At 43.2% G+C, this 27,949-nt stretch overlaps 1 protein-coding gene across 1 annotated transcript in view; it reads left to right on the forward strand.

The window, feature by feature from the left end:
- The window catches only part of megf11 (multiple EGF-like-domains 11), a 45,536-nt gene that overhangs the window by 11,526 nt on the left and 6,061 nt on the right, over positions 1-27,949 (forward strand). Inside the window, exons 5-14 of the mRNA XM_071896461.2 lie at positions 13,118-13,364; positions 13,711-13,831; positions 14,324-14,460; positions 16,221-16,433; positions 16,924-17,098; positions 20,515-20,635; positions 21,167-21,330; positions 21,436-21,538; positions 24,524-24,670; positions 26,099-26,233. Coding sequence (XP_071752562.1) covers positions 13,118-13,364; positions 13,711-13,831; positions 14,324-14,460; positions 16,221-16,433; positions 16,924-17,098; positions 20,515-20,635; positions 21,167-21,330; positions 21,436-21,538; positions 24,524-24,670; positions 26,099-26,233 — 1,563 coding nt within the window. The remainder of the gene's footprint in view (positions 1-13,117; positions 13,365-13,710; positions 13,832-14,323; positions 14,461-16,220; positions 16,434-16,923; positions 17,099-20,514; positions 20,636-21,166; positions 21,331-21,435; positions 21,539-24,523; positions 24,671-26,098; positions 26,234-27,949) is intronic.

The following is a 27,949-nucleotide window of genomic DNA, read 5'->3' on the forward strand; positions in this document are numbered from 1 at the left end:
GATGGTCTGGTCTGGCATAGATGATGCGGGATAGATGAGTGGGTTTGAAAACGTGCTTTTCAGATCCTTGCATGCTTTTCCTTTAGTGACTATTGCTTGGTGTGCGCTGTACACTGTATGGTATAAATCACTGCACTGGAATTTCAAACGGCTGATGGTGAGTGCATCAAATGAATTGTGGGACACATTGCTGGCAGCCTTGTTTACTGCTCACGACACTCACACACACACACACACACACACACACACACACACATGAATGTCTAAATTGAATTAAATACTGTTAAAATATTTTCACCGTCGAGTGCGATCGCATTATTTTGAGTAAACATTCAGCATGAGTATAACGCTCCGACTGCTTTGACCTCAGTGGCCCACTCAAATGTACCCACACACACACACACGCACATGCACACACTCGTGTGAATGCATAGACACATGTCTCTATTCCATTTTCTATACATATAAGCCTCATTGGCTCACTATGCAGATTGACTTTGCCCAGCTCTGAAGATTTTTTTCTACCATCCCATTAAGCAGGATTTATTGTTCCCCAAGAGCTCACTGCTCCATTACCTTTGAGAAAATGCCTAAAGAGTGTGTGTGTGTGTGTGTGTGTGTGTGTGCCTGTCTGTGTGTGTGTGTGTGCGCGCATGTGTGTGTGTGTGTGTGTGTGTGTGTGGGTGGGTGTGAATTTGTTTTTTAAGGATATAACATTAGCGCAAAGCTGGTGGATATCATGGTCATGATGATGGTTAGGATGATGGCAATGATTTTGCATCAACACTTGCACTTGAACTGAGCAGATACAACATCCAGTCCCGCTGGTCATTATCACACTGTAGATGCTTGTCATTAGTCTGAAAGAGAGAGAGTGAGCTTCTGGAACACTCTACCCAGTGCTGAGAGTCTGCATAGATGGCTTGATTTAATAAGGACATTAAAAAGCCTTATCTCATGTCCTTAAGAGAAGGTCAGTGTGTCTAAAATAGCTGAAATGCTATGATAACAGTTTAGAGATAAGATATCTACTGAATACTAATGTAGAACAAAACTGTTTTGTGCTCATTTCACAGTCTGTAAGTCACACTTGATTTTGTGGTCCATTGCCATGTTTATGAAGTTTGTTGCCAAAGATTCAATTGATTTCATTGATCATTGCTTTTGATGATCTCTTTACAGTTCAGTGTGTGTTAGAGATAATTCCATACCTCTGATTTAAGCTGCTGTGCTATAGTATATTCTCATTCCGCTATATTCTCATAATGCCTTGATGCTTCTTGTTTTTGAGTTGAGTCTCCAGAAGCATCCCTTTAAGGTCTCCTGCCACATCTTCTGCGATGTTATGAGCATTTACCCTGCCTTCTGTTTTCACTGTTTTCTATCCAGACTGCACACACGCGAAGGCTCATATTGTCTGTGCGAGATCTTTGTAGAGAGACCTGTATCACCCGTCATGACTTTGGAATCGTTATAATTTTGACGAGGAGAATAGCTTAAGGTGTAACTTTGTTCTTGGGGTATGGGGGGGTCACCGAGGCCCTTTGGGTTCTATGTTGCAGTGTCCTTGGTGTGCTTTAGGAGTGGGAGCATATTAGCAGTCTCTCTCAGATCCTCTGGTGCACCTGCAATCTCCTGATGTTTAACCCTGGACTTCATTGGAGTGTTGCAGTGATTACAGGCCGTCCTGAGGGACATCGATTGTCCTGCTCCTCCTAGGCAAGCCCCACACAATGCTGACGAATGAACTCGTGGCCCTGCCAAGTCCAATTAACTGTCAGTGCCGCATCGACGAGCTCCTCCGTTTGTTGAGAGTGAAGAAAAACAAACTTTTAATCAAATTTGCCTCCGGGCCCTAGGGTATCTGGGGTTGTATTTTGCATTCCGCTCTGTTCTGTCTTGCCTGCAGTCGTGCCACCCTCAGAAGGTTATATTGCATGTTGTTTGTGTGAGATAGCAGAATGCCCTGTACCTTACTTTAATGGCAATCCTATCTTTCCACTCTCTGTGGCTCCTGAATCATCCAGCCCTGGCATCTTAATATTATATAGCCACAAAGCTGAATGACGAAAGACTAAGAAGCTAGGTCAACTCATATAAAAGTTATTCTCCCACATAGGCATTGTTTTGCATTAAAACAGTGGTTTGTTATGTGGAATAGAATCAGCGTCATTCACCATATATTGTAGATTTGGTGTCAGTTTGAAATCCACTTTGTTATCAGAATGTTTCTTTGTCCCTCACGCTTGTGTGCATGTCAGTGTCTGGAATGCCTATAAGCACCTTTGACTACTAGATCAATAAAGGCTTGGGTTACGATCTTGCAGAATAGTTTGTGTTTTTTCAAAGCATTACCATCTCCACAAATACACTCTGCTAATTCTACCAAGGTCGAGATAAACAACTCTACTCTCCTCTTCTCTGATTAGAGTAATGCAGACATTAAAAGCCCAGAAATTCAATTAAATTGGTGGCTTTTGCCACAGAGGAAAAAGGGAAAGGACAGAACGCGAGGAGACGCTATCGCATTGCTTGGGCGTACTAAGTGGAACAAAGAGATGTAGCCTGGGATCTAAACATCGACAAAAGGGCATCTGGACGATAAGGATCAAAGGAAATTTTAGAGGAAATGTAATCACTACCAGACACATGGATGCATTCATGAGGATCCAATCTGTGTTTTGCAGAAACTGTCCCAAAATCTGCAGCGAAGCTACAAAAAAACAAGGTCAAACCCAGTGCAACAGCCTTTTTTTTTTTTTTGAGGGGGTGGGGGGAGGTGGGAGGGGGTCAGTCGGAGCAGCCAAACACATGTTGGCTAATTCAATGTTAAGTCAGGTGAGAACAGCAGAACAGAGAACAGCACACCTACGACGAGAGTTCATCATGTCCTGCAGCATGCACTTCATTAAGACTTTTCAATCGAGTTTAGATGGATAAAAGATAGAAAATGCTGACTTACTGGTTCAGGCACACGCATCCTCAAAGTGATGAATCCCCCCTGAGAAATTAGATTTGCAAAGAGACTTGACACCATGAGATTCTCCCAGCCTCTCACTTTAAACATTAGCCTGTATTATGATTCTGGAACTCACTTCCATTTCAAGCGTAGGCATACTGTAGTATGAATGACAAAATCGCCCTCCACCACAGAACAAAAAGAGGGTTCAGGTTCATGGATCAATATCGCTGGTCCTTGCCTTGACTCTGAAATAAGGCTCTGAATGGAGAAGTATTTTTTTCTTTTATCTTCTATTTGTCCTTAAGATAGACAACTTCACTTTAATCAAAATTGAACGATAATTAAATCTACTGTTGTTGTACTTTTAAGTATTTTGAACATTGTTCCCTCATTTATAGTAAATGCCATGTGGCGAGAAATTCGGGATTTACATCCCATGTTGACAGGTGCTGGACCTCCTGCTCTCCCCAGCTGGCTTGATTCATTTCTCAGCTGCTTCTTTAATGCAACTATCAGACTGTCAGTGGGGGAGAGTCTGTCTCTGTCTCTCTCTGTCTCTCTCTGTCTCTGTCTCTCTCTCTCTCTTTCTCTGTCTCTCTCTCTCTTTCTCTCTCTCTCGCTCGCTCTCTCTCTCTCTCTCTCTCTGTCTCTCTCTCCCTTTCTCTGTCTCTCTGTCTCTCTTTCTCTCTCTCAGACACACTTTTCTTTAATGCAACTATCAGACTGTCAGTGGGGGAGACTCTCGCTCTCTCTCGCTCTCTCTCTCTCTCTCTCTCTCTCTCTCTCTCTCACTCACACACACACACACACACACACACACACACACACACACTGTCTTCTCTCTAAGTTGCTGTTGTATACTTTTCACTTCACTTTGACTTTGAGAATTGGGAAGAATAATTCATGGGCCTAGCGAGTTTCAGAGACTGAAAGAACAACACTGCTTTCAGAGCCAGCAGTTCATTTGAGATGAACTCCAGGATTTTCCTTTTTTGGAAGTCTCCGAAGGGTTTGCATTATCCTGGAGAGATGATGGTACGAAGGGAAAGCCCTTAATCTACAGTTTTTCCATGTTAATCAAAGGCAAGATGTTTTCCTGTCTCTGCCCTTTCATTTTGTGTATGCTACTTATCCATCCAGTACCAATGTTCTTCATACGTAATTTAGCATAATGCACTGCTGTGGTTTTCAAACTTCTGTGGACCAATATATTCAAATGGATATTTCTCAGGATCCAGTACTAATTTGCAGGTTTTTGTATAGCCCACTATACCACATTTGCTCTGTTTTTAGATCATTACCAATGAACCAGCAGTATTTTGCTCAATAATACAATTGTGGGAAAATTGGATTTGCACGTTTATGGCATTTTTCAGGTTCTTTCTTGACAGCTAAGTTTAGATCATTTAAATGCACAGGAGTACTGAACATGATTGCACAGGTCAGCTTGAGTAGCTGGAGTCCAGTAGCAGGGTTTGTCTCTTAAATTTCCTCGTATGTCCGTCCATTGGCATTGCTGGTGGTCAGGCAGCTACCTGCTGAGAGGTAGAAACTCCTTCCAAGATTTATGGCTTCATGATGAGCATTTGCATAATGTTAGATCATTAAAAAGCAATTATCCCTGTGTGTGTGTGTGTGTGTGTGTGTGTGTGAGAGAGAGAGAGAGAGAGAGAGAGAGAGAGAGACAGAGAGAGTGTGCACGGAGTTGTGTCTGTGTGTGTGTGTGTGTGTGTGTGTGTGTGTGTGTGTTCTTGTAGTAGTGAGGGTAGTTCAGTAGGTGTGTGTTGCATTTTCCAGATTATTTGAGCAAACAGATTTCCGCCCTTAAACTAAATCATGTTTGTGTTTACAGTGAGGGACAGATCCATATGCTGTAACATGTAAGACACATAAAATCATTGGTTTGAGTAAACAGCTGTCATGCTCTGTTTACTTACATAATACTCTACGGAGAGAAATTGTAGAAGGCTTACAACAAAATGTAATGACTTTTGCTGCATTTGCATTCATACACCTCTCCATGTCAGTCGACTGCCCCATAGGTTTTAGTGCTCACTGACTCCAATGTAATAACTTTGCTAGAAAAGTACAACTTATAATAATCAAACTGACAGATGGAAAGCATTATTTATAAACTCATAATTCATAGGACCTACTGAAGTTGTTTTTTGTTAAATTAGTTGTCTGCTCGTTGACTTGCACTTATTCTGAAGCACACTCCTGGCAGCAAAAAACATTTGACCTCAGGAAACATGTAATTGTAGTAATGAAAATGTTGCATGTCCTCATTTCCCAACTAGGTTTCAAGATGGTGCGAAATATGGTTTACATTACAGTTTCTCCTAGTGTTGCCATCTGCCTCCTCTATTTGGAAAGAATCAAACTTAGAGCCATTTGTAGTATTTGTACTGTACGTCCAGTCTCACATGAACCAGCCATTCTCCTCATAATATTTTCAATAGGGTTGTCCCATTACCTCTGTATGGGTTGGGCTGCACTTTTCTTGCTTGATTATTTACTGTGTCATACCCTCATCATGTCACCTGATGAGTATAAAGGCCAGACTAACAGCCGTACTTATTCGCTAATTAACGGGCGCAGCTTTCTCAAGTTTAGCGGCTGATTTATTAAGGTCACTTATGCAAATCAAGTCAGTCATAATTTTCCAATTAGAATACCTGAGGTGCAACCACAGTCCCACACGCCGCAGCCTTGCTCTCAGAACAATAGACAGTGCTGGTGAGACAGCAGACCGTGATTCCCCACTGTAGCTGGAGCAAGCCAGAGAACAAGAGACAAAGTTTTGCCACAAGTTTTGTCAACGTGGGTACGGCATGATTCCTCTTGGTCCGAGGTTCCAGTTCATTTTATATTTCATCAAGCAATGTTGGCAATCTATAATTTCTTTTAATGTCATCCTCTGGCATTTGAAAGAGAGTAATTCTCAAATGAACCACTGTCTTTCTTTTCAATTTCTTATTATTCTCTTTCTTATTTTCTCTCTCTGCCTGTTGTGCCTTTGAACAAGTAACACAGCAGCCATGGCTTCCTCGGGGTGAGAAGTTGAGACGTGTTTCCTCTGGGCATCGGTTTAGTAAATCGATGGGAGTGATCCATTTCAATAATCTCCTCCTCCAGTTTTGCGCCTTACTATTGCTGCTCCCAAAAATGCAAATTAATTGGGTCAAACACACCAAAAGTCTCCTGCCAGGTGTCGACCCCATTTCCACGCGCAAAATGCTTGTGCGCACAGAATCAGCACTTTTTACTCATGCAGCTGCGTTAGCGCCACCACAGACACTGTGAGTTCTTTGACTTTATCACGATGCTGAAGGGAAGCCCCCCTATGGACATTGTATGAACGTGCATCAATCTCCATATGTGACCACACCCCTCCTCCATCGACTGCTGTTGCCCCATGGCACATTCTGCTTCATCCTAATTAGAATTAATAATTGAAAATAGGAAATCAATGGGTGCAAATTAGGTGTGGTAACAATTGGTTTATTGGGTTGACATTGTCTCTTGAGCAGCCATGTTGTTGGTCATGACTGACCTGCTGTTGGCGTGGGCCTGTGTGTATGGCGGTGGTGCAGCACAGTTTGTGGCTTTATTTATGTACAAGTCGCTGGGTATGGGAGAGTACTGTAGATAAACTTGCACCTCTGCTATGATTGCTTTCTTGTTGTTGTCCTGTGGCAAGGGAGCAAAGGGTTTGTTTTTTATAGGACAGGGTGAAGGGTAAATTATTAATTGGAAGGAGCAGTGGGCTGTGTAACAATTTGCTGATCCACACGCTTTCATGAGCCGTGTCAGGTTCTGTTGAACAAGCGACTGGTTTACTGCATTGAGGCGAAAGCATCTCTCACAGTATGCATGCATTACTGCTCAACCTGGGCAGCTTTATTAGAAAGAGCACCCATTCTTTTAAGCAGTATCACACTTAAGTGCTTGTTGAGAATGCAGTGTGAGATGACCTGGCCCTGTCGGCCTTGGTCAACCTCCAGCTCTTAACTCTGTTAGAGCCGTGCTGCAGAGAAGCCCGCTGGCAGCTGCAGGGCTCTTATTGATCCAGGTTCACATCCTGAATAGTGCTTGGGCAAATGATCAGATCCTCCTTGGGATAAACACCCAGGCCAGACTTTTTAATCAGTAATGCATAGTCCTAAAAGAATTAAGTTATTCACTCATTAGTTTTGTGGTTCCAAATAGACAACAGTCACATCTTGTTACCTATTATCCAGTTGCAGGGTGGTATCAGGAGGGAGCATATGGTGCATGGGGAAGGTGGAGTGGATTGGAAAGTCTCCATTGAGGAATTGAGCAGCAAATTCTCCTCAGAGAGACTGTGTTGTGCTGGGAGGTTGGTCCCGCGCTTCTCTTTCCCCCGGGGGACTGTGAGCACACTGGGGCTCGGCTAAGATGAATTAGGGCAGGACAAACGACACGCCCCACAGCAGGAGCTGCAGCACACTGTTATTCCAATTCAGCAGAACTGCCCCCATGACTATTGGCAGTTTCTTCTGTATATTTAGTAATACATTTATCAAGCTCACAGGGATGTATCTAAAATGTTTACTTGTCGTGTCTGGGCTTTCTGAGTGCTAATAAATAACAGTGTAATAAGTGTCAGCAGGATCTAGTGGGGACAGTGCGCCTGTCTTGTAGCATATTGGCAGCTTTTACAGCAGCAAGTTTAACAAAGCCGAGAGACATTTATCACTCAATGCAAATTTATCACTTTACGCAACAATCATCACTTTCCCACTAGGCCCTCATACCAGTCCTGTCTGCTTTTCACACTATTAGTCTGAGACACTGAGTCAGGGAGCTGTGATGAATAGCTGGATGTTGAGTCGGGCTTTTATTGAATAATTCCTATAACAAATAGCTCCTATTGACTGAAGAGGAGAATGTTACATATTCTTGTGTCAGCTAAATGGAAGACAGAATTGTTTCATTGTTCCTTTAAATGATCATTTTAACATTTAAAATCTCTAAAGAAAGAGCTTCTCTTCAAGCCATTTTGAAATATGATTTGCCTGTATTCATTCTGTGCATGGACTGCAATTTGAAAATTCACAGATTCTGTCAAGACAAAAAGAACAGAGTCGGTTGTATAAAGCAGGAATCAGACAATATGAGTCTCAGTGGTGCACCGTTCTCATGAGGCAATGCAGTGGACTCGTCAAGACAATGAGTCATGCTGCTTTGCCGTGCTGCACGCTCTGCCAAAGAGTAAGTGAAGAGCAGAGACTCTCAGGAGCCAGGACATTTTGCCTCCTAATGTTTTGTATGTGTTAAGTTATTCCTCAGACACCCAGGTGTCAACAGTATGTTAATAATAGTTATGTGACAGTGAGTGATTCAGGCAGTGAGGAGTGAAGTTGGGCTGTGTGCCAGTCGTTCCAATAGCAGTAATGTGGTTTCGTTCTCTCCCAGTTAGAGTTGGCATGGCAGCGAGCCGCGGTGTAAAACATCCACCTCTGCCCACAGCTTAATAGCCTGGTGGCCAGCATTTATCCAGCCATGATTCTAATCGAAGTATGCGTTTGCCCTATGTCCAGTTGAGTAAATTAAGTATAAAACTGTTGTGCTAGGATGCCATTTGAACAGAGAGAGATATTCTGTGTGTTTGTAAAGAGTTTGACTCAGGCCCTCATTTTGAATGTTGCTTTGAGAAGCTTATGGCAGCTTTTATGGCACAGGCTCCCGCTCATAGAGAACAGTCGCAAACATTTTGCTGAAGAGGCCAAGTTCAGGAGAACTTCTGAATGGAGTCAGCTGCTGAAAGCTGTTTGGCTTTAATCCTGTTGCAGCCAGTCCTGTTCATGCAGACTTTTGAGCACACTTCAAAGCTCAGCACCACCATGATGGCTCTCTCAGCCCGTTCTTTGGACATCACCTTCTGAAGTTTGCTGTTTGCTGGTACCCCTTCAACATGATCTGTTTTGTTCCAGCCAGGGGGATTATACCCAATACCTTGGGATTGTCCCTGTCCCTGTGTGTGAGGTTATCCACAGTCCCACCGTTATGCATGATGAGCTCTGAGTGCCCAAGCTGGGTCCTGCATGTGTCCTCTGGTTAGGCTCACTGACCCCAGCCAGACCAGTTAATAGGGGTTGGATTGCAGGTTCTTTAGTCTCGGACATGAGTGGGATTCACTGCCTACGCACCACAACCCACCGGGGGGTCCTCATCCCCTCGCGCAACTGAGCCACACTCTGCAGAAGCTGAAGTCTTCATGCTACATTCTACTTTTTTCGGCTGTTTCTCTCTGTTTTTGCCCACAGCACATCATGAACTCTGACTCCTTAATCACAGTTAAATGCTGTCAGAGCTGGGAAGTGAGAGGCTACTGTGTTAAGTTTGAGAACCTCTGTGTAGGAGAGAGACGGCGAGATAATGGGCTTTGCTCTGAATGTGCTGAGGCCTCTAACTGCAAGCTAAAGAAGGTTTAAGACTTCAAATGGTAACATTTGTTGAGCTCCTAAGCACTTGAAATGTCTGCAAATTAAGCTCTGGCTAGATTTTAGTTTATTTTTCTGTTGTGCCATTCTGGGTACTTTTTCACTCAATGAAAAATCACAGAGTTTTACTGACATCAGGTTTTGAGTTGTACTTGGAATAATATAAATTGCACTCGGTATCGGTGTGGTCAAAGTTTTTATAGGTTGAAGCCAGAGGTGAGGATGTCTCTAGCTAGGTAGGCGTTGCCTGTTAAGATGGTGGTTGTATTGTGCTGAGGGAGCAGTGTTGAGCTGAGGGCGCGCTGATGAGTGCTGATAGACTGCTAAACCAAGTTGCAGCTAAACTGCTCATCCATTACCCCGGCCGCCCGCACACACCTCAGATTTAATGTGCCAGGGTCGTTTGCGTGGCAGTAGCTCAACCTTCAGGGAACTCATTCATGCCAGACTGGAGGCCAGGAGCAGATTAGATCAAATCAATACCCGCCCCTGAGAGCCCTGTAATGTGGCCTCTAGCCTGTTCAACCAGAGAGGCAATACCGCACTGGTCCGGTGTTCCGGGACCCCCTTCAGGGCAGAGCTGTCTGAATCAGGGAAGGGCTGATCATCTTCCTGCTGTGTACCTGGCAAAAACAGGCTTCAGTGACGACCATGAAACAGGTTTCATTAAGCTCCCACTCCAGTTGATCACAGCTCTGGCAAAGAGAGAGCACACAGGGAGGGAGCCTAGTGTCTTTACATTTATAACTGAGTCTGTGATGATGTGAGAATCAATAATGGAATATTCACTGTCCCGGTTGCTGTGCCAACCTGGATCTCAAGCTGGGCTTTTATGTGAGACAATACTGCTGTTACTGATCGAAAGACATAAGGCTATATCAATCACTTAAATCACCACTAGATCCACCGAACAACAATTACCCTGGTGAGAGTGACGACAGGGTAGTACCCAGCCAGGCACCGATTGTTCCTTCACATAAAAGCTAGTAGTACGTTTAACCTTGAGATTAGCTACTTGGTTTCAGTTTACAAGGCTTATTGAGCTTTCCTAAACAGATCCTGTCCCTTGTGGCCTATGAGAATTGCTTGTTCAGAACAAGTATAAAATATACACTGTCTTTACACCATTCCCTAGGCTGCCACCTAGCATTGTCATTGAGCTAAACACATTAACACATGTAAGGCAATTAACTTATATCACTTTACCAATTTTCCTGAGTGCCAATTCTAGGTTTCAATGTGAAAGTCTAATCCTGCTGTGGATCGTTACTGAACGATGATGCTACTGGGGTTTCTGTATTTACACAGTGATCGCAGGGGATGAACATTGTCTTATCAAGTTATTATTCAGTCAAGCTTTACAAACTATTACTGTAAGTTCAATTCAATGACTGTCAGTTGAAAGTAGAGTTAGCAAAGTATGGAAAATGAGTATTCACAGACAGGGAGTTACAGCAGTTATACGGTTTCACTGTCTCCACTGCCTCAAGGGTTCTCCTCCCGCTGCCCATTTGTGGACTGCCAACAGTGCTGCTCAGAAGTTGCATCTGAAAAAGGTGTAAAAAGACGCACAACACAACAGACTGTAATATATGCAAAATAGCTCAGTCCTTGTGTTCTTAATCTTTGCATCCTCTTTTGCTCTTCTCTCTAGTCTCTGAGAGGTGTGAACAGCTTGCTCATTTGCTTTTCTTTTTTCAGATTAATTTGAGGGTGTTATTAGGACCTTTCCCTACAATTATAATATAATATATTCTTTACCAACTACTGACACCAGTAACAAAACTCTATTTTGTACCTTTCTGATTATTTTAATTTACTTTTTGGTAACGCTTCCTTTTACAGTCACACTAAGTACTAGGAATTTACAAGGTATATACATGTTAAGAATAGTAAATTACCAAGTAATTACAGCTGTAACTAAGTTTAATATTTTTGCTGTTGGCATTAGCATCCTCTCTGGAAGACAAGGATATTGTTAGGGGACATATTATTTGCCTTTGGTAGGCTGCTGCCTATTACACATGTTTTTGATATGGTGCTAGTTACAGGCTTACAGGTATATTTTGTAACTCTTCTGAAAGACAAACGCATGTTAGGAGTTAGCTTGATTAAACAGCCTGTCTGGAAAACAACCATAATGTTAGAGGACATTATTTGCTTTTAGTAGGCTGCTAGTTCTCTATATATTTGTATGGCAGGAGCTTTCCTTAGTAACTTGTCTGGGATGCAAACAGGTTTGGTTACAGCTTGATTAATATTTTAGAAGGCTGATATTGACAGGAAATATAAATTTTGTGTTACTGGGCCGCTGCCTTTATATTTGACTTGCAGAAGCTTTGTAAACACCAGCAGAGTGTTAGCTATGAAGTGCAGCACGGTTGCTCAGTGGTTTGCACTGTCACCCCACAGCAAGAAGGTCCATGGTTTGATTCTTGCACCCTGGCCCTTTCTGTCTGGAGTTTACATGTTCTCCCCTGTTCGCCTGTGACCCTGAGTAGAGATAAGCGAGTGAAGAAAATGAATGAATGTTAAGTAAGGATAGATTCAGGGAATTGGAATGTTTTATGTAGTACCTTTTCAGAACACACGTGGAATATGTTGGCTTTAATTGAACTGAAAAGGAAATAAATTATAAAAGATATGGCAAGAGAGGAATTTCAGAATACCAACCTGATGTAGCACTATAAAAATGTAGGTTTCATGTACCATGAAACTAGAGGAAAAGTATGTGCTCTCTTTCAGTTTGTGTGAGATCATTATTGATATAACAACAATATATTTATTCAGCTGTTATTTATAAGTATTTATCTACTTAGTCACAGTTTTAATTACTTGGTATTTCACTATTCTTATCACTTATTTACCTGGTAAATACCTAGTACTTATAGGGTGAGTGTAAAAGGAATTGTTGGCAGCTTTTTTGGGGGGTATTTCTGTTTGGGTGTCTGTTAGTCTCCTGCCTGTGACAAAGGCGGGAGACAACACAGGAGTTTAAATGCCAAAAGAAGATTTATTTGCAAATTAAGCTAACATAAATTACCAAAAGGGTAAATGGGATGTGATAGCCAGTGAAGTCAGTGGTGTGTGTGGTGCATGGCTGGGTGATAAGTACAGTCCAGGAGTGTTGTTTGGTGCGAAGCGAAAGCCACACCATATGCCAACCAAATGGGTGGATGCCTGCGGAGGGAGGGAGAGAGAGCGAATGTTTGGTACAGCCAGCTTTATAGACCTGAGCACAGATCTGTCCAGGTGAGCCCCATGAGCACTGACGACCCGTCCAATCACTGCCTGCCAGCCCTCTGCAACACAGCCAATGACGTTCAAGGAAGGTGAAGCAGGCGGGTCGCCCCAGAGTCCACAGCTTATACTGGCTGGTCCACTTAATAGCAGTGATATCATTCACTTGCATTCATTTGACGTATGCAAACTTAAAATTCAATGATTTATTGTTTTTTTCAATGTTTTTTGTCTATATGTTTATGTTTTTTTGTTGTTGTTTTTCAAGAAGTAATTTTTTAATTTTTGGTGGGAGGCCGAAATACCACTGGTGAATATACATACCAGGATAACAATGTATTAATGTAACAAGCAAATGTAACAAACAATGTGACTTTTCTTCTCTCCTCTCCTCTCCTCTCCTCTCCTCTCCTCCATCTGATGTCACTTCTCTCTGTGCCCGCAGGCTGTGAGAGTGACTACTGGGGACCTCATTGCAGTAATCGGTGCCAGTGCCAAAACGGGGCTAAGTGTAACCCCATCACAGGTGCATGTGTCTGCACTGATGGCTACCAGGGCTGGCGTTGTGAAGAGCCCTGTGAGAACGGTTACTATGGCAAGGCGTGCCAACTACCCTGCCAGTGCCTCAATGGTGCCACCTGCCACCATGAGACAGGAGAGTGCATCTGTGCACCAGGGTACACAGGGGCTTTGTGAGTATCAGCAACATATTTATCAGATGCACACACTCCTCTGCAACTTTCTTTAGATGTCTATAAAACAACATGTGTCATTTGTTGTAACAGCTTCAGTATTAGCTACAAAGGATGATATTGTTTTGGCGGAAAAAATGTGTCCAAGGCACTCTTCCCATACAAAAAGTAAAAAGCCTTTATTATTTATTGGCTAATGCACACACGTGTTGTAGCACATACATAGCCTTTCTCAGGGTGCAATAATATCAGGTCTGAGCATTCTTTTTTGATACAAACGCATCAGGATTGTCAGTGGCATACACAGCCGTTATGTGTCCGAGTCATTTTATTTCTGTGGTGGCAGCTGTGGAGAGCGGTGCCCTTCCGGTAGTCACGGGCCCCAGTGTGAGCAGCGCTGCCCCTGTCAGAATGGAGGAACGTGTCATCACATCACTGGAGAGTGCTCCTGCCCCGCCGGATGGACGGTAGGTGATGAGTGAAGGCGGGAAGGCGAGAAGGAAAAGGGTTGATTAGGGCCTGACATCATCGGTGTCCTCAAAAAACTTTATATCTCTAATTTAGTCATCAGAGCAATGGCTAACATGTTGAGAAAAAGTAATATGACTGGAGGATTAATTAATCCAAGTTAAAATGCCTTGTAATTGGGTGAAAGTTCTTCTCAATTTCTGAAAAACAGACTCTCTGGAGATACAGTGCACCGATGATATGAGAAGAACAGTTTGTTCATTTGTGTTGGATATAGTAATTTTCTTTAAGTTGTTACCAAATGGGAGGAAGTGAGGCACATGCCAGAAATAAGTTATTGGGCAGGAAAAACCAAACACGAAATTGCTCTTACACCGATAAAACAATATATATTGTAAGACGGCAGTGTGCAGATCTAGTGGCCCTGCCATGGCTGGTATCAGTTGTGAGTAATGTGTCTTATCTGGTTCTCGGCTGGTTGTTTTCTACAGGGTTCGGTTTGTGCCCAGCCATGCCAGTTTGGCAAGTACGGCATCAACTGCAGCAAGGACTGTTCCTGTCGTAACGGCGGGCTGTGTGACCACATCACTGGGCAGTGCCAGTGTGCAGCTGGCTTCAGTGGACGCAGGTACGCACTTCACACCCCTGCAGACAGACTAGGACAGCTCAATTATTACACGGAAAAAAGCCTTCTGTGAAGAAACTTTTGTACTCTCACTTTGAAAATAGGTCAGAGAATGGCATGATTTATTGATATTGGTATTTAATGCATAGGGATGATTTCATGCAGACAGTTACACATTACACAGTTATTCATTGACCTATTCTCTTTGTTGACTTCAAAATGAGACACAAACCTGGCTGTTTCTTTAAAAGAGAAAAGAAATGCTAGAATAATCTCAACCTCAAGGTAAAGAAGCATTTATAAATGTCCATTAGTCCATTTGAAGGTGAATTGGAAGCTTTTAATAGGGGTGTTTATATTTAATTAATCTCCTACTTCATGCTGGCCAGCAAGGTTTCATGTCTTCAGCCTTCATCCTCCTCCACTGGCAGCCTGTCCATTGATCTCACCATGGGCTACATGCTGTTTGGATTCTGCTCATTAATTATAAGTAATGGGTTTATATTAAGGCCTCATTGAAATCCACAGATCTTTTTAGTTCCCTGTGCCTGCCAGAGCAGCCCAGAGCAGCCTGGGTTTATTAGTTCAGCTAAAGCAATTGTCTCTTGGATGAAAACACTTCCTGGACAAGACCTTTCCTTTGCTTTATTATTTTGCAAAATTGCCCTCATTCATTTTGTCAGTGGCAGGTGAATTAACCTGCCAGGAATAATCTGATACTGTGTTAGCCCCCACCTACCCTTGTCTAGTATAATAATACCATTGTCCCCTGATAAGACTAAAGCCAAGGTAATTTAAACATGAAACATAACTCGCCCATTTTCTAACGTAATTGAGCTATTTGTAATAGCTTTGTTGGACTCTTGAGATTGATACTCTGCCTGGGTTGTATATTTAAGTTAGTATATTTAAGTAGTAAAAATGCATTCTCAGGTCTCCTTCAGTGGTGCATGTGGAGAAACTCCCCAGCTCTAATTCTAATTAGACTATTGCCATGTATTGTATTGTATTGTATTGTATTGTATTGTATTGTATTGTATTGTATTGTATTGTATTGTATCGTATTGTATTGTATTGTATTGTCCAACTCCTGCAGAGAGACACTGAAGCCCTGACTGCTAACAGCAGGGGGCTTTAGGGCTTCCCTCTCACCCCTTGTTACGCTTACTGAAATTTGGCCACATCAGCCTTTTGAAAATCATTTCAAATCAAATTAAATATTCAATATTGAAATGTTTTAATATTTAAAAAATAAACCTAGATTTTTATGACCCGAAATAGAGCAGATTTCTTGTTTTTCATTGCACCAAATCAGTTAATGAGGCAAGAATGCATTATTTATGTAGAGGTAGAGAAGATAGATAGATAGATAGACAGACAGACAGACAGACAGACAGATAGATAGAATTTATATATTATTATTTATTTTTGTAGTTGTAGTAATAGTAGTAAACTCTGAGTAGTTGTAGTAGCAGCAGCAGTAGTAGTGGTGGTGGTGAAGATGGTATTGGATCAATAATATAAGATAATTATTATTTTTAGTTCTTTTCAAGTCTCTCCATTATGTACTTGAACAGTATAAAGTTTGTATCATTTTTTCAATTTATCATGTGGACCGTGTAGAGTTGCTTTTTTCCTTTTTAACAGCTAAAGGAGATCTGAATTGTACTTTACCATTCATGAATCTAATTTCCCTCATTGGGCTTGACATCTTTACCGGCAATTCAAAAGATTGTGTTCTGGCTTCTGTGCATTTCCCCTAGGTGCCAGGATGAGTGCCCAGTGGGCACATATGGCCCCCAGTGCAACCAGAGGTGTGACTGCCAGAACGGAGCCAAGTGTTACCATATCAATGGAGCCTGTCTGTGTGACACGGGGTTCAAAGGGCCTAATTGCCAAGAGAGGTTCTGTCCCCCAGGCCTCTACGGCCTAATCTGTGACAAGTACTGCCCCTGTAACACCACCAACACTGTAAGGTAAGTGAGACATCACTGCAAAGCCACACACACAGTTCTACAACTTCACTCTTACCGAGCCCTGAAGCGAACCCCCTCGTAGCTCCCTGTGAATAAAGACCTCTCCAACTCAATTTTGCCTCTTCTTAGTTCTAAAGCCAGCACACATTTAGAAGTCTGGACACCTCTTAGCCATGTCATGCAGTTAGCTTTTAATCGCGACCTTTGCTTCATTCATAATTCCTCAGCAGCATACATAGTTAATGCAATGTTAATGCTCTGATTCTGGCGGGACTTGGGCACCGACCATAGAAGTCATTACAGAATGAAGGAGAAAAGGGACACCTCATCTATCTGAAACAAGCACGTGGACACATAGATGGATGAATCGCTGTCGGCTGAAGAGTTTACAGTTTGACCCTGCTCAAGAAGTGTTGATACTCTCAGAGCTGAAACTTCATCTCCCTCTTTTTCTTTTTGTCTCTCTGTCTCTCTCACTCTCATGGTCTAGCTGTCACCCTCTTTCTGGTGAATGCACCTGTTCTGCGGGATGGGCAGGGCTTTACTGCAATGAGACTTGCCCGCCTGGCTACTATGGAGAAGCCTGCATGCTGCCGTGTAACTGTGCCAACGGAGCTGACTGCCATGGTGTCTCAGGCTCCTGTATATGTGCCCCTGGGTTCATGGTGAGTCTCCATGTGGTCAGTCTTCGGACCTATCACATACCCTCACTGCCATGTAGGAGCACAGACTAAGCACTAACTTGGTGATGTCAACACTACTCACAATTTTAGTTTTATCAGTTTGCGCTGTTGGTGACAAATTAATTTGTAATAACACTGTCGTAGGTTAATTGTCATTATAACCTTCATCGCAATAATCTTTGTTACACTTATGAAGATTGGTAGATCCAATGTTAATAATGATATCCCATAACTGGATCGGTGTCGTAGCTGTAATCAAACATCATATGCTGTGAAGTAGTCCATCCTTTGAGTTTTACTTGCAGAGATTGGGATTTCACCTTCGATTTATATTTCATGTTATTTGTGGCAGTAGTAAAACGCTTGCGTCAGTGTGGCTTTAATGTACTGGAAGCGGTCCCAGTATCACTTTAGAAGCTTTCACACATGGAGGCAGAGGCAAGGTGAGACATTTTAATCCTGCCTCATTATGGATGTTCTCTATTGCACCACATGTTTGCAGTTTAAAGAAATTCCTTGCTAAATGATTCCTTCTCTCATACAACCCCTTACAGACATTAATAATAAATCTTGGTGTTGTGGAATGTATTTTACAAATTGGCCTAAACTTGTGGTCTTTGAGAGAAGCTAAGCTTTAGATCTGTATTCCTAGACTAATACTGAGAAAACTGTATCTTTGACCTATATATGTTTCGCTTTTAGCTTGTTTTTGCAGCTATATTGTTGCCTTTTACAAGTGTCAGATTAGTTGGGTAACTTCAATCAGTTTCTCCATTGTATTTCTTGTCCGCAATCTGAAGTTACAGAGCAACAGAGACCAAGAGGGTACATTTCTGCCAACATTACATTTCCGTGGAAATTGCCTGTGTCTTACAGCGGGCCACTGTGGTGAATTGAGCTACCTAGCGGGGCCACAGACTGTGTCTTAATTTGCTCCACCTGTTCTCTTTGGCGGATGCTGGGGAGGGCTGCCAGATCCATTAAACAGACCTAGAGGGCAGGAGCTGGATAGAAAAGGAGGCAGTCAGATGGGAGCAGACACACCTCATATGGAGGATTGTTGTGTGTGTGTGTGTGTGTGTGTGTGTGTGTGTGTGTCTGTGGAGGGAGGAGGAGGGGGGGTGCACAGTCATGGTAGCTTCTGCTGTAAAACCTAGACACTGATTCTTTTAACAGAGCTGCTGCTGTGCAAATAACACAGATGGTTTGTTAGAAAGGCAGAGCTATGATCGCGGGTCCTATCGGTTAGCGTGTAACTTTGTCACATGCATGGCAGGTGGTCATTATCACACAGTAGGGCTTTTAAAATGTGTTTGATGACGGTGTTGAGGACCCAGCTATGATTGTTGGTGAAGTCACATCCCCAGAGGACAGTTGATGGCGCACAGCCTCCCTGCTGCATCTTTGTTCTGGAGTCCCATCGGGGGGCAAACCAGCCCAAGTGTTGGAGCAGACTGAGCTCCTGCACGCTTGATTTAGCTCTAGTAATTGGACATGCCCTTTTTGACTGGGACAAAGTGATTACATGTTACCTTTTCAGCCATTGTCCTCTACAATCTGCAGCATGTACTCACTGTTTCCTGCATGAGATTTATAGTTTAGTTTCTACTGATTCCGTTGATTCTGCTGCATCTGAAATATGAATGTGTTAGAGACATTGATATGGACTCCAGTCTCTATTTGTGGGTGGTAAAAACAAATCATTTTCCTCCCTCTCAGGGCTTCCTAGCTTCATCAAAAGGTTCATAGGTTCATTTTCTGTCTTGCTGCATGAATTTTAAACTGCAGTCAACCATCCAGCAGTTAGATGAACTGTTAAGGAGTGAGACTGATTGGTAATTAGTGGTGCCATTTGCATCTAGTCTCAATGGGTACCGGGCTGATCAATGTTGTGTCAGTGAGAGGCATTCTGGAAAAAATGCTCGCCAATTACATTAAGATACTAATAGGTATGAATTTAGTGCCTTGGCCAAGGTCGACCTGGCTGTCTCTCAGCGGCTCAAGTCTAGTTCTGCTGCCTCCATTGGTTGCGTGGTTATGTAAGGTCCTGCTGCTCTCGTGCTATGGACTGACAGCCCGTGTATTAATAATGTCTCCCTGCATACAGACTTCTATCCTTCTCAGCTCAGAAGGAATATGAATCAGTCGACTAATGAGAGAGCTGCCTATCCCCTCCTGAGAGAAAGTCCAACCACTGGTCTCTGTGCCATGAGGGTGAAACCAAGTGGAATCCGACGCAGCCATGGATGCAGCAAAATCCATGTGGTCATTTGTGGCTCAGTGACGTTTTATCCATGAGTCCAGTCACCAGTAAATTGCCTGCGCTCTGAAGACAGGCTGAAATCTCCCTCCCCCCTATTCTGGTCTGACGAACTTCTCTCCGCACTTAACAACTATAACAGAACTGCCATTGTTAGCAGTCTTGAAGCTGTCATTTTGAGCAGAACAAAGGTTATTGCAACCGATTGATAAAAATTTCATTCACAGACAGGCTCTTTTATGTGGTGCACGGGGAGGAGAGATGTTTTAAGATGTGTGTTCTGCCCCTGGCGTCCACTGGCACATCTCCTCCTGCCTCCTGTTTAAACTGAGTTCAAAATGATAATGAGAGCAGTGAGCAGCCGGCAGTCCCCCAGTGCTCTGGTGAGAGAAGCAAGACCCACTCAGGACTCCTCTGGGCCACTAATTGGAACTCTAAATCATTGTGTCACCTGTCACTCAAGGCAGGGCTTGGGCGGGAGGGTGTGGGAATCCATAGAGAGGCTGTGATCACCAGCTTGGGGAGAGACGGGGCTATTGGAGGTGCGCTGTGCTCAGCCTTTAAAGCAGAGAAATTCTAATGACAGCAGGCTAGAGAGGACAGGGAAGAAGTACTCCATGTCCTTTACCAGATGGTTCACTTTAATGTGATGGTGAGGGACTTAATGGCTGCGCCAGCATGGCTGCCTATGTCCCATTGGTGAGCTCATTAGAGCTGTGAGAGTGGGTGGCTCTCTCTCTGGGACGACTCTGGGACCCAGACTTTCCCCTGATCCTTCCTCTCTGCCCTGCAGTTCAGCCGCTGTTGGTGGCCCCTATCATCTCCAGTCGTGTATCTACAAAAACCCTGCTTTATCTTGTAGTATACTGTGTCATAGCTGCATCTTCCAACAGCCAATCAATTTTACAGTTGTTTTGCTCCTCATTCTGAGTCAGTACAGGTATGATCAATCTGAACAAAACGGCTCTATTGGCTTTTGCAGTGAACCTTCCCTCTCTTCCTGTTTGCTTCTGTTCTTCTGACTAATGAACTACTATTTTAGTCCCCACTAAAATAGTAGTACTCTCTCTGAGTCAGTGTTCATTGCCAGGTTGATTCCTTGCCTCTTGACTTTGTATTATTGCTACCACATCCACAGGGTGAGGACTGTGCTTCAATGTGTCCCACCGGTCTGTACGGACCAAGCTGCTTGTCCACCTGCTCCTGCCATAATCACGCCTCCTGCTCCCCCATAGACGGCTCCTGCATCTGCAGGGAAGGTACAGTATGACCGACTCATGGTACAGGTTCAAAACGGCAGACATCAACACCTGAGCTTTATGAGATATGCAACACAGTAGACTACTCTTTTTTTTTTTTTTTTTTTTTTACACAGCAGTATGATATTCACACATTATGCATAGTGATGGTTTGAATCCTCTTGCAATCTGTCCATGAGGATGTAACATAAAATCTGGCGTTGTTTTCCTCTGCATATCACATAAAGCAATCAGATAACCCGTGTCCTCAATTTGTTCATTCTTTACTCACAATGTTACATTTTTTTCTTCTAAAACAGTGGGATATTACACATAATCTCATAATAAACAATATTCTTGAGCTGAACTTTTGTGCCGTGTGAAGGCAGCACATTCTGAATCTATGTGTGATCGTGATATATCATTATTTTTTTTACTCAGATGTGTAAAATAGTGAAGCATTTATACTACAATGTACTTGCATCGAGAATACTTTGTGTATATAAATGCATTCAGTTTGATGCATCACCTTCCTACACTCTCTCACCCCAGGCTGGCAGGGAGTGGACTGCTCCATCCTCTGTTCCAGTGGCACCTGGGGTCTCGGCTGTAACCAGACATGCCTGTGTGCCAACGGAGCCGCCTGTGACCCTATAGACGGCACCTGTACGTGTTCTCCTGGGTGGAGGGGAGAGCACTGTGACCAGTCCTGCCCTGTGAGTATGTCCTTTAACACGGAGGGCGCTGCAGTGAACCCTGTGGGCTGTGAACCTTTTAGAGCACAGTGTGAAAGGTTAACCATGAGTTTTTATTGTTGCTAGGATGGCACCTATGGGTTGGAGTGCCGTGAGCGCTGTGACTGCAGCCACGCTAATGGCTGTGACCCGGTCAGCGGCTACTGTCGGTGCTACGCAGGTTGGACAGGTCAGTACTGCTTTTATAGAACTGTAAACAAAGTAGATTGAAACCTGGGAGCAGCAAATAAGCCCTGAGATATTCATCAAGCCCTGTTTATGTGTTATCTTCATCAACTGAATATCAAAAATGCTAGGTGCTAGTCAGGCATACTGATTTGCTAACACAAGAAGTTATGCTGAACCACTTATGGTTTGTGTTGTACAGTATGTTTACAGAATGTCTAATCAGTGCTCTGTTAATTAAATGTTCTATTTGTTTTGCCATTGAGCCGGGAGGTAATGTAAATGAGAGATGTTGAGAATTAGGCTCTAATTTGATTCACGTAGCAGACACATTGGGTGCTGGTATGTAATCATGCTCTGACTGCATCCACCATTGGTTATTCACAACTGCTGAAGTGACTCACCAGATAAATATTTGGAGAATAAATCAGATCTTTGGGCCACAATGATTTTCAAACAAAGCCTCCAATATTTCAGGCTTTGTTCATTCTTAAAAGTTCCACGTTGTCATGAAATCCGATTGAACCAGCTGTTATATTTATTCACTTAAGATAACAACAGTGAATCCTCTTTCTCAGTCTTGATAGGCTCTCAGTTTGTGAGATATTACCACCTCCATACTCCTATTCACAGTTCTGAGTTAACATATGTCTGCTCTCTGTGTTTCTTGTCATTTCAAACATTTGCTTACAGGGAAAGAGCGGGAGGTAGGGAAGTGTGAATGTCACAGCAAGGGTGAGGATCATTATGCTCAAAAATGAAGCATTGCATCTGAATGTCAAATACAGGGGGCTAGCTGAGGACCTGGTCTCTGAGCCCGGGTGGAGAGGTGCAGTCGGGGAGGGAATAGATTCAGCAGGAAAGGTCAAGCCTGTGAGCTCACAGCGGCCCACTCTGCTCAGCCTCCTGAGCTTAGGGCATTTATTCTGGGAAACAATGTGGGTTTTATTATCTGCAAGAACGGATCCTGCAAAACGGGGCTCTCATGCTCTGAATCCTGCACAGGTCGGGACCATCTGTCAGCCTTAATTGAGTCACCGGGGTGCAGGGCTGGGGGCAGCATGCGGCCCAATGGGCCGGACCAACACACATACATAGGACTTGAATAGAGGCTTGACAATGGATTCTCTGAAGGAAGGAGCACCTAGAGAGAGGAAGATGTGGGATTCGTCACAGGACTGAGTCAGGGATGGAGGGAGATGACTATTTACAGAGACATGCGAGCTATTTTTTGTTCTGAACACTGTCATACTTCTGAACATGCTTGCTCCGTATGGCACCCTACTTTACTGCCATCTTGCTGTTTTGTTTTATTCTGGAGTTTCTGCACACTGTCTGGGTGTATGTGTGTGTGTGAGGGTAAGCGCTGGACATGCAGTGCTGTTGTGACCAACACAGTTGTTACTGAACTGTTGCAAGCCTGACATCAGCTACTAAAAGATTTAAAAGATTGTTTTGACTGTAGACACTTGATGCCGGAGCCTCATCCTAGTCCGTGTTAAGTAGGACTTCGCCTTTTATCTCTGCAGAAACTCTATTCAAAGTCATAGAGAAGGTAATATGTGCGAGTGTTTACATGCACTGCGCTCTCCTCCATGTGTGAGCACTGTAAGAGCATAAGAGAGAGAGAGAGAGAGAGAGAGAGAGAGAGAGAGAGAGAGAGAGAGAGAGAGAGAGGTTTGCTTTGCTGTGCGCACTCTGTACAAATTGGATAGTGGGACCTCTGGCACTCCTCAGCAAAAAGCCTCCTTTGAAGAGACTTCAGTTCTGGCTTCTCAGTCTTTCTTCTTCTCCCTCACCAGGCATCCAAAGCCCCTCTGTTTGTCACCATTAGACTCAAAAGTGTGATGCTCTGTTCGCATTCATTTTCTGACAATAAAGGCAGTTACTTTTTTCTGCCTGGCCTAGCAGAACCTCAAACACACTTGCACAAGCCTGCCCTTCGTTTGATGTCCATCGCTGGGTTTCTGACTAAATCACCGCCACCATGCCCCCTCTTCATCAGCACTAACATTTCCTCTCCCTCTCTCTCTCCATTCCAGCCCTAAGGAGTCCTGGCTGCTGTATGGCATTAGTCCCAAGAGTTTAGTCCAGGTTTAATTCAAAGCTACAGCACTAATGCTGCTTTAATGGCCACACCATTCTCAGATATTCTCAGTCAAAGGAAATTTCAAATGAGGCTGCGAAGTAAGGGCTGCTTGAAAGGGTGCAGTGTGTGTGTGTGTGTGTGTGTGTGTGCGCGCACACGTGTGTGTGTATGTGAGTTTTGTGTGCATGTGTGTGCAGATGTGTTTGTGCATTTGCACGCATGTATGATTATATATGTGTTTGCATTGAGTTTTATGTGTGTGCGTGTATGTATGTGAGTTGCCCATGTCTCTGTATTGGTTGCAGCAGGCATGTGTCTTGCTGAGAGACAACATGCTGGTCAAATGAATGTGCTAATGCATTCATGTGCACATTGAGAGCCCAGTATGGATTTTGTGTTTTGTGTTTGTTTGTTGGAGGCGTGCCAGAGACACAGTGACACTTCCAGACTCTGCTCTTGTAGCCTGAGCCCCAGCAGAGTAATTCCCTTCAGCTCAGTACACTACCCCAGCTCTGCTGAAAGAGAATGGGAGACGAGCTAGGCTACTCTGGGGACCCAACCCTGTTAATCAACACAGTGCACTGGCAGGGAGCCCCAGTCAGATCAAAAATAAAATACATTTGGAATGGAGACACAGAGTCTGAAAGGATGGGCTGAACTCAAAAAAAAATCCCATCACACTACAAACCACAGCTTCTTCATTTAAAACTGAAACTGACCCGAGGATCCAGGCTGGGTGAATATCCTTCTACAGATCCAGTGTGATGTCAGGCATTGTGAATGTTCTCTTTTGATGATGTGTTTTTACAGATGGCGGGGTATTTACAATATTTCAGTGTATCAGTGTTTGGCTTCATAGTGTGTAGTCGCTGATTATTCCTCACTGTAATGTGCCCACAGGAATCCACTGTGATAACGTGTGCCCACAAGGCTTCTGGGGACCCAACTGTTCAGTCAGCTGCTCCTGTCAGAATGGAGGATCCTGCTCTCCAGAGGACGGCACATGTGTGTGTGCACCTGGATACAGAGGGACCTCCTGCAAAAGAAGTGAGACTCCTACTCTTCTGCTACGCCACCTCTCTTTTCCCAAGTCTTTAGGAAACAACGGCATGAGAGTGAGAGCAGCACAGTAACAAACTCCATCACAATATTGACCTTGCCTTGATGTGAAGGATTGCTGAGGGTGAGCTAGCTGAGGAGAGGCACTTAGTTGTTGGTCATAACTGCCTGAGTGTAAACCCTTCATCACAGCCATCACTTAATCACAGTGTCCTTACTCCACCCCCCCCGTCCGACACACACACACAGCCCTCATCCCTCCATCTCGCCCTCAACCGCCAGCTCTCAGTGGGAGATTCACAATCCTCGCCCCAGGCTCATCAGAGGGCCTGCTCACTGGGAGTGCTAGCTCTGGTTTCTGAATGGGGCCTCTCTGAAGCTGTTCTCAAGTGATGAGCTCACTGATTGGGAGTGAATTTCACAGTGACAAACCTGTAAACATTAGTTAGAGTGGAATTTTAGAGAGAGACACACATGGGCTCTGCGTGCGTATGTATGTGTGAGTGTGAAAGAGAGAGAGAGGGAGAGGGAGAGAAGAACTACAGATTCGAGCACTGTTCCTATAGATATAGTCATTGTCGGGTGAAAACCTCATAACTCCAGTTTTGTGATTTTCATGTTTTTCCTTCAATTGAAGGATTATATGGTTCTCTGTGGGTTGAGAAACATCTATGACCTTTGGGCTTATGAAACCAAAACCCACTGGATAAACTCAAAATTGCTTGGTTGTAAAACTATAATCAAGGCTGTTTTTCCAGTTCCGAAAAAGTTGCTATTAGAGATAGAAGGTTTTCACCTGACAGAGCGATATCTTAATTTCAAGGATTAGGATTAGAATAGGATTCTCTGATATCACTGATATCGGAAATAGAAACATAAAACGTATTCATAAGGTTCCCCCCTCTATGGGATTAAAAATATGTTTGCATTATTTATGATTTCCACAGTTTCTTATCATACTACTTCACTGTAGGTGCTCTCTGTATCAAATGTTAATGTAATTACCTTTATGCAACCTTTTGAATATCTCTTAATGGTTAACATTCCATCCATAAAATCAGCATTATCAATGCACAATTGTGTGTTTCATGGCATTTATGGATCGTTAAGCTGCACTCTTAGACACGATTTTATATAAAACAGACTTTCACGATTCCCTTAACTCTTTTACTATTCCATTTCTGGCAGCGTATAAGATGGGAGTGATTATAATAAAGACTGACTTCTCTCTTTTCTGCTTTCTCTCCCCCTTTGCTGCCTCTCCTCATTTATACTGCTGTAATTCCTCTGGCCTCAATTCTTCTTTTCCCCCCCTTGATCACTCGTGTCTTGCCCTGTTTCATTATGATATGCCTGTCGTTCCATCCACATTGTCGACTGAACCCCTCTCCTCCCGCCACGCTCTCCCTGACCCAGTCTGCTCTCCTGGGTTCTACGGACACCGCTGCAGCCAGTCATGCCCACAGTGTGTCCACAGCACCGGGCCGTGCCACCATGTGACGGGCCACTGTGAGTGCCTGTCCGGCTTCTCCGGTTCTCTGTGCAACCAAGGCAAGTAGCCCCCCTGCGTCCCTTTGCCTTTATCCTGCTGTGTTATTCACTGTCAGTTTCTTTGTCGTCTGTCATGTTTTAACTGTTGCTGCATTACGTTTGGAAAAAGGTAAGTTGGGGAATTGAATCTGTTCTGGCATGATGCCTTGACATAAATAAAAAATAGTATTTCAATTGTTAGGAAAATTAAGTGATAATATAAATAATTTAAAATAACTTAATAATGTACTCTACATTAGAATAATGATGATATATTATAAATTAGTATGTGGCGATAGCTTATTCCTACCTTATTTCACAGCACCTTGATCTGTCAAATAAACGCTTCTGGTTATTATCTGTTACATTACTTTGTGAAGACACCTGTACATCTTATTATTACAGTCCTTGATGTCCTCAATGGCTCTAATGAGATCAGCAAATGACCTGCTGCAACTCCCACTAGCATCTTGGCCTTGAAACTGTGAATAATTGACATTATCAGTGCATCCCAGCGAAAAACAACCTTCACCGGAAATCTGAATATTGCTGAGACTCGTCTTTCTGAGACACACAAAGAATATGTCAAGTAAATGTTGCTGTCTTCTCTCTAATTCCGTCAAGAGAGCTGCATGCAAATTGCTTTGCAAAAACATACTGGTTAACCAAGAAGCAAGACATGTGCAGGTCTTTTTCTTGTTGAATTCTTCTACACTCCTTGTGGAAAACAGGGGTACACAGGGCAACTTTTTGAGCAATTTTGATCAGCAAAATTGCCCAAGGAGTCGGCTTGACATTGTTGGAAACATTTGAACAGATTTTTTGCCTCTGTGTCTCACTTCCCTAAATTGCCCTATATTGCCCTGAGATGTGTTTGATGTTGATGTTGCTTCTATGATGATTTAACTATTTTTTATTACATATTCAAGCATGGTTTATGCAAGATGCCAGTACTATGCATTATATGGCACAGAGCATGTAAAATGTTATAAAAGAATTGTTTGAATAGACTTATTAAACTAGTCTTGTTTGAACCAGTAATGATGACCTACTTTTAGGTTTCAACTGCATCTAAAATGATCGGATTGTATTGTCACAATGGAGGAGACTTTGTGTCATTTTTATTTTTTTATTCATCTTAAAATACAGACAAAGCTTAATCTTGGCTCTTCCCAGCCCCTCACTCTCCAGCTATTCAATAACTAAATATTGACATAGACCTAGATGTGTATGTGTGAGAGTGTGTGTGAGAGTGTGTGCCTAAAATTAAGTATCTATTCTATGGTTTCTTGTTCACTATTGTGCAGTAAAGAACCAATACTGCTGCTCTCAGTCACTGTGTTAAAGAAAGACATCAACATGCAAATGTACTGTAGATTTTACTTCTAATAATTTACTAGTCTTTTTTTATAAATTACAGAAAGGCAGTGGGAATTTTTTGAATTCTCTTTCATGGCTTTGAGCAATGTCTCATGAATAAAAGTTTAATAGGTTAGCTAAAGGAAGAGGAAGAGAGAAAACGAGAGCCAGTCCTAATTTGTCTGGACTGTAATTAATAGCAAGCAGGCGGTATTGCCACTAGGGACAAAGGTGGCCAACAACATACGCATTCTCCTCTTGTTGAGCCTTGTTGCTGTCCTCACTTGTCCTCTGTCCAGCACACAAAGTCCCAGGCTAATGAAGATCTCCCGGTGTGTTGAGTCCTGAATCCCCAGAAGCAGCAGTATGGGGGAGCCA

Source organism: Centroberyx gerrardi, chromosome 4, assembly GCF_048128805.1.
Source record: "Centroberyx gerrardi isolate f3 chromosome 4, fCenGer3.hap1.cur.20231027, whole genome shotgun sequence".
Taxonomy (NCBI): domain Eukaryota; kingdom Metazoa; phylum Chordata; class Actinopteri; order Beryciformes; family Berycidae; genus Centroberyx; species Centroberyx gerrardi.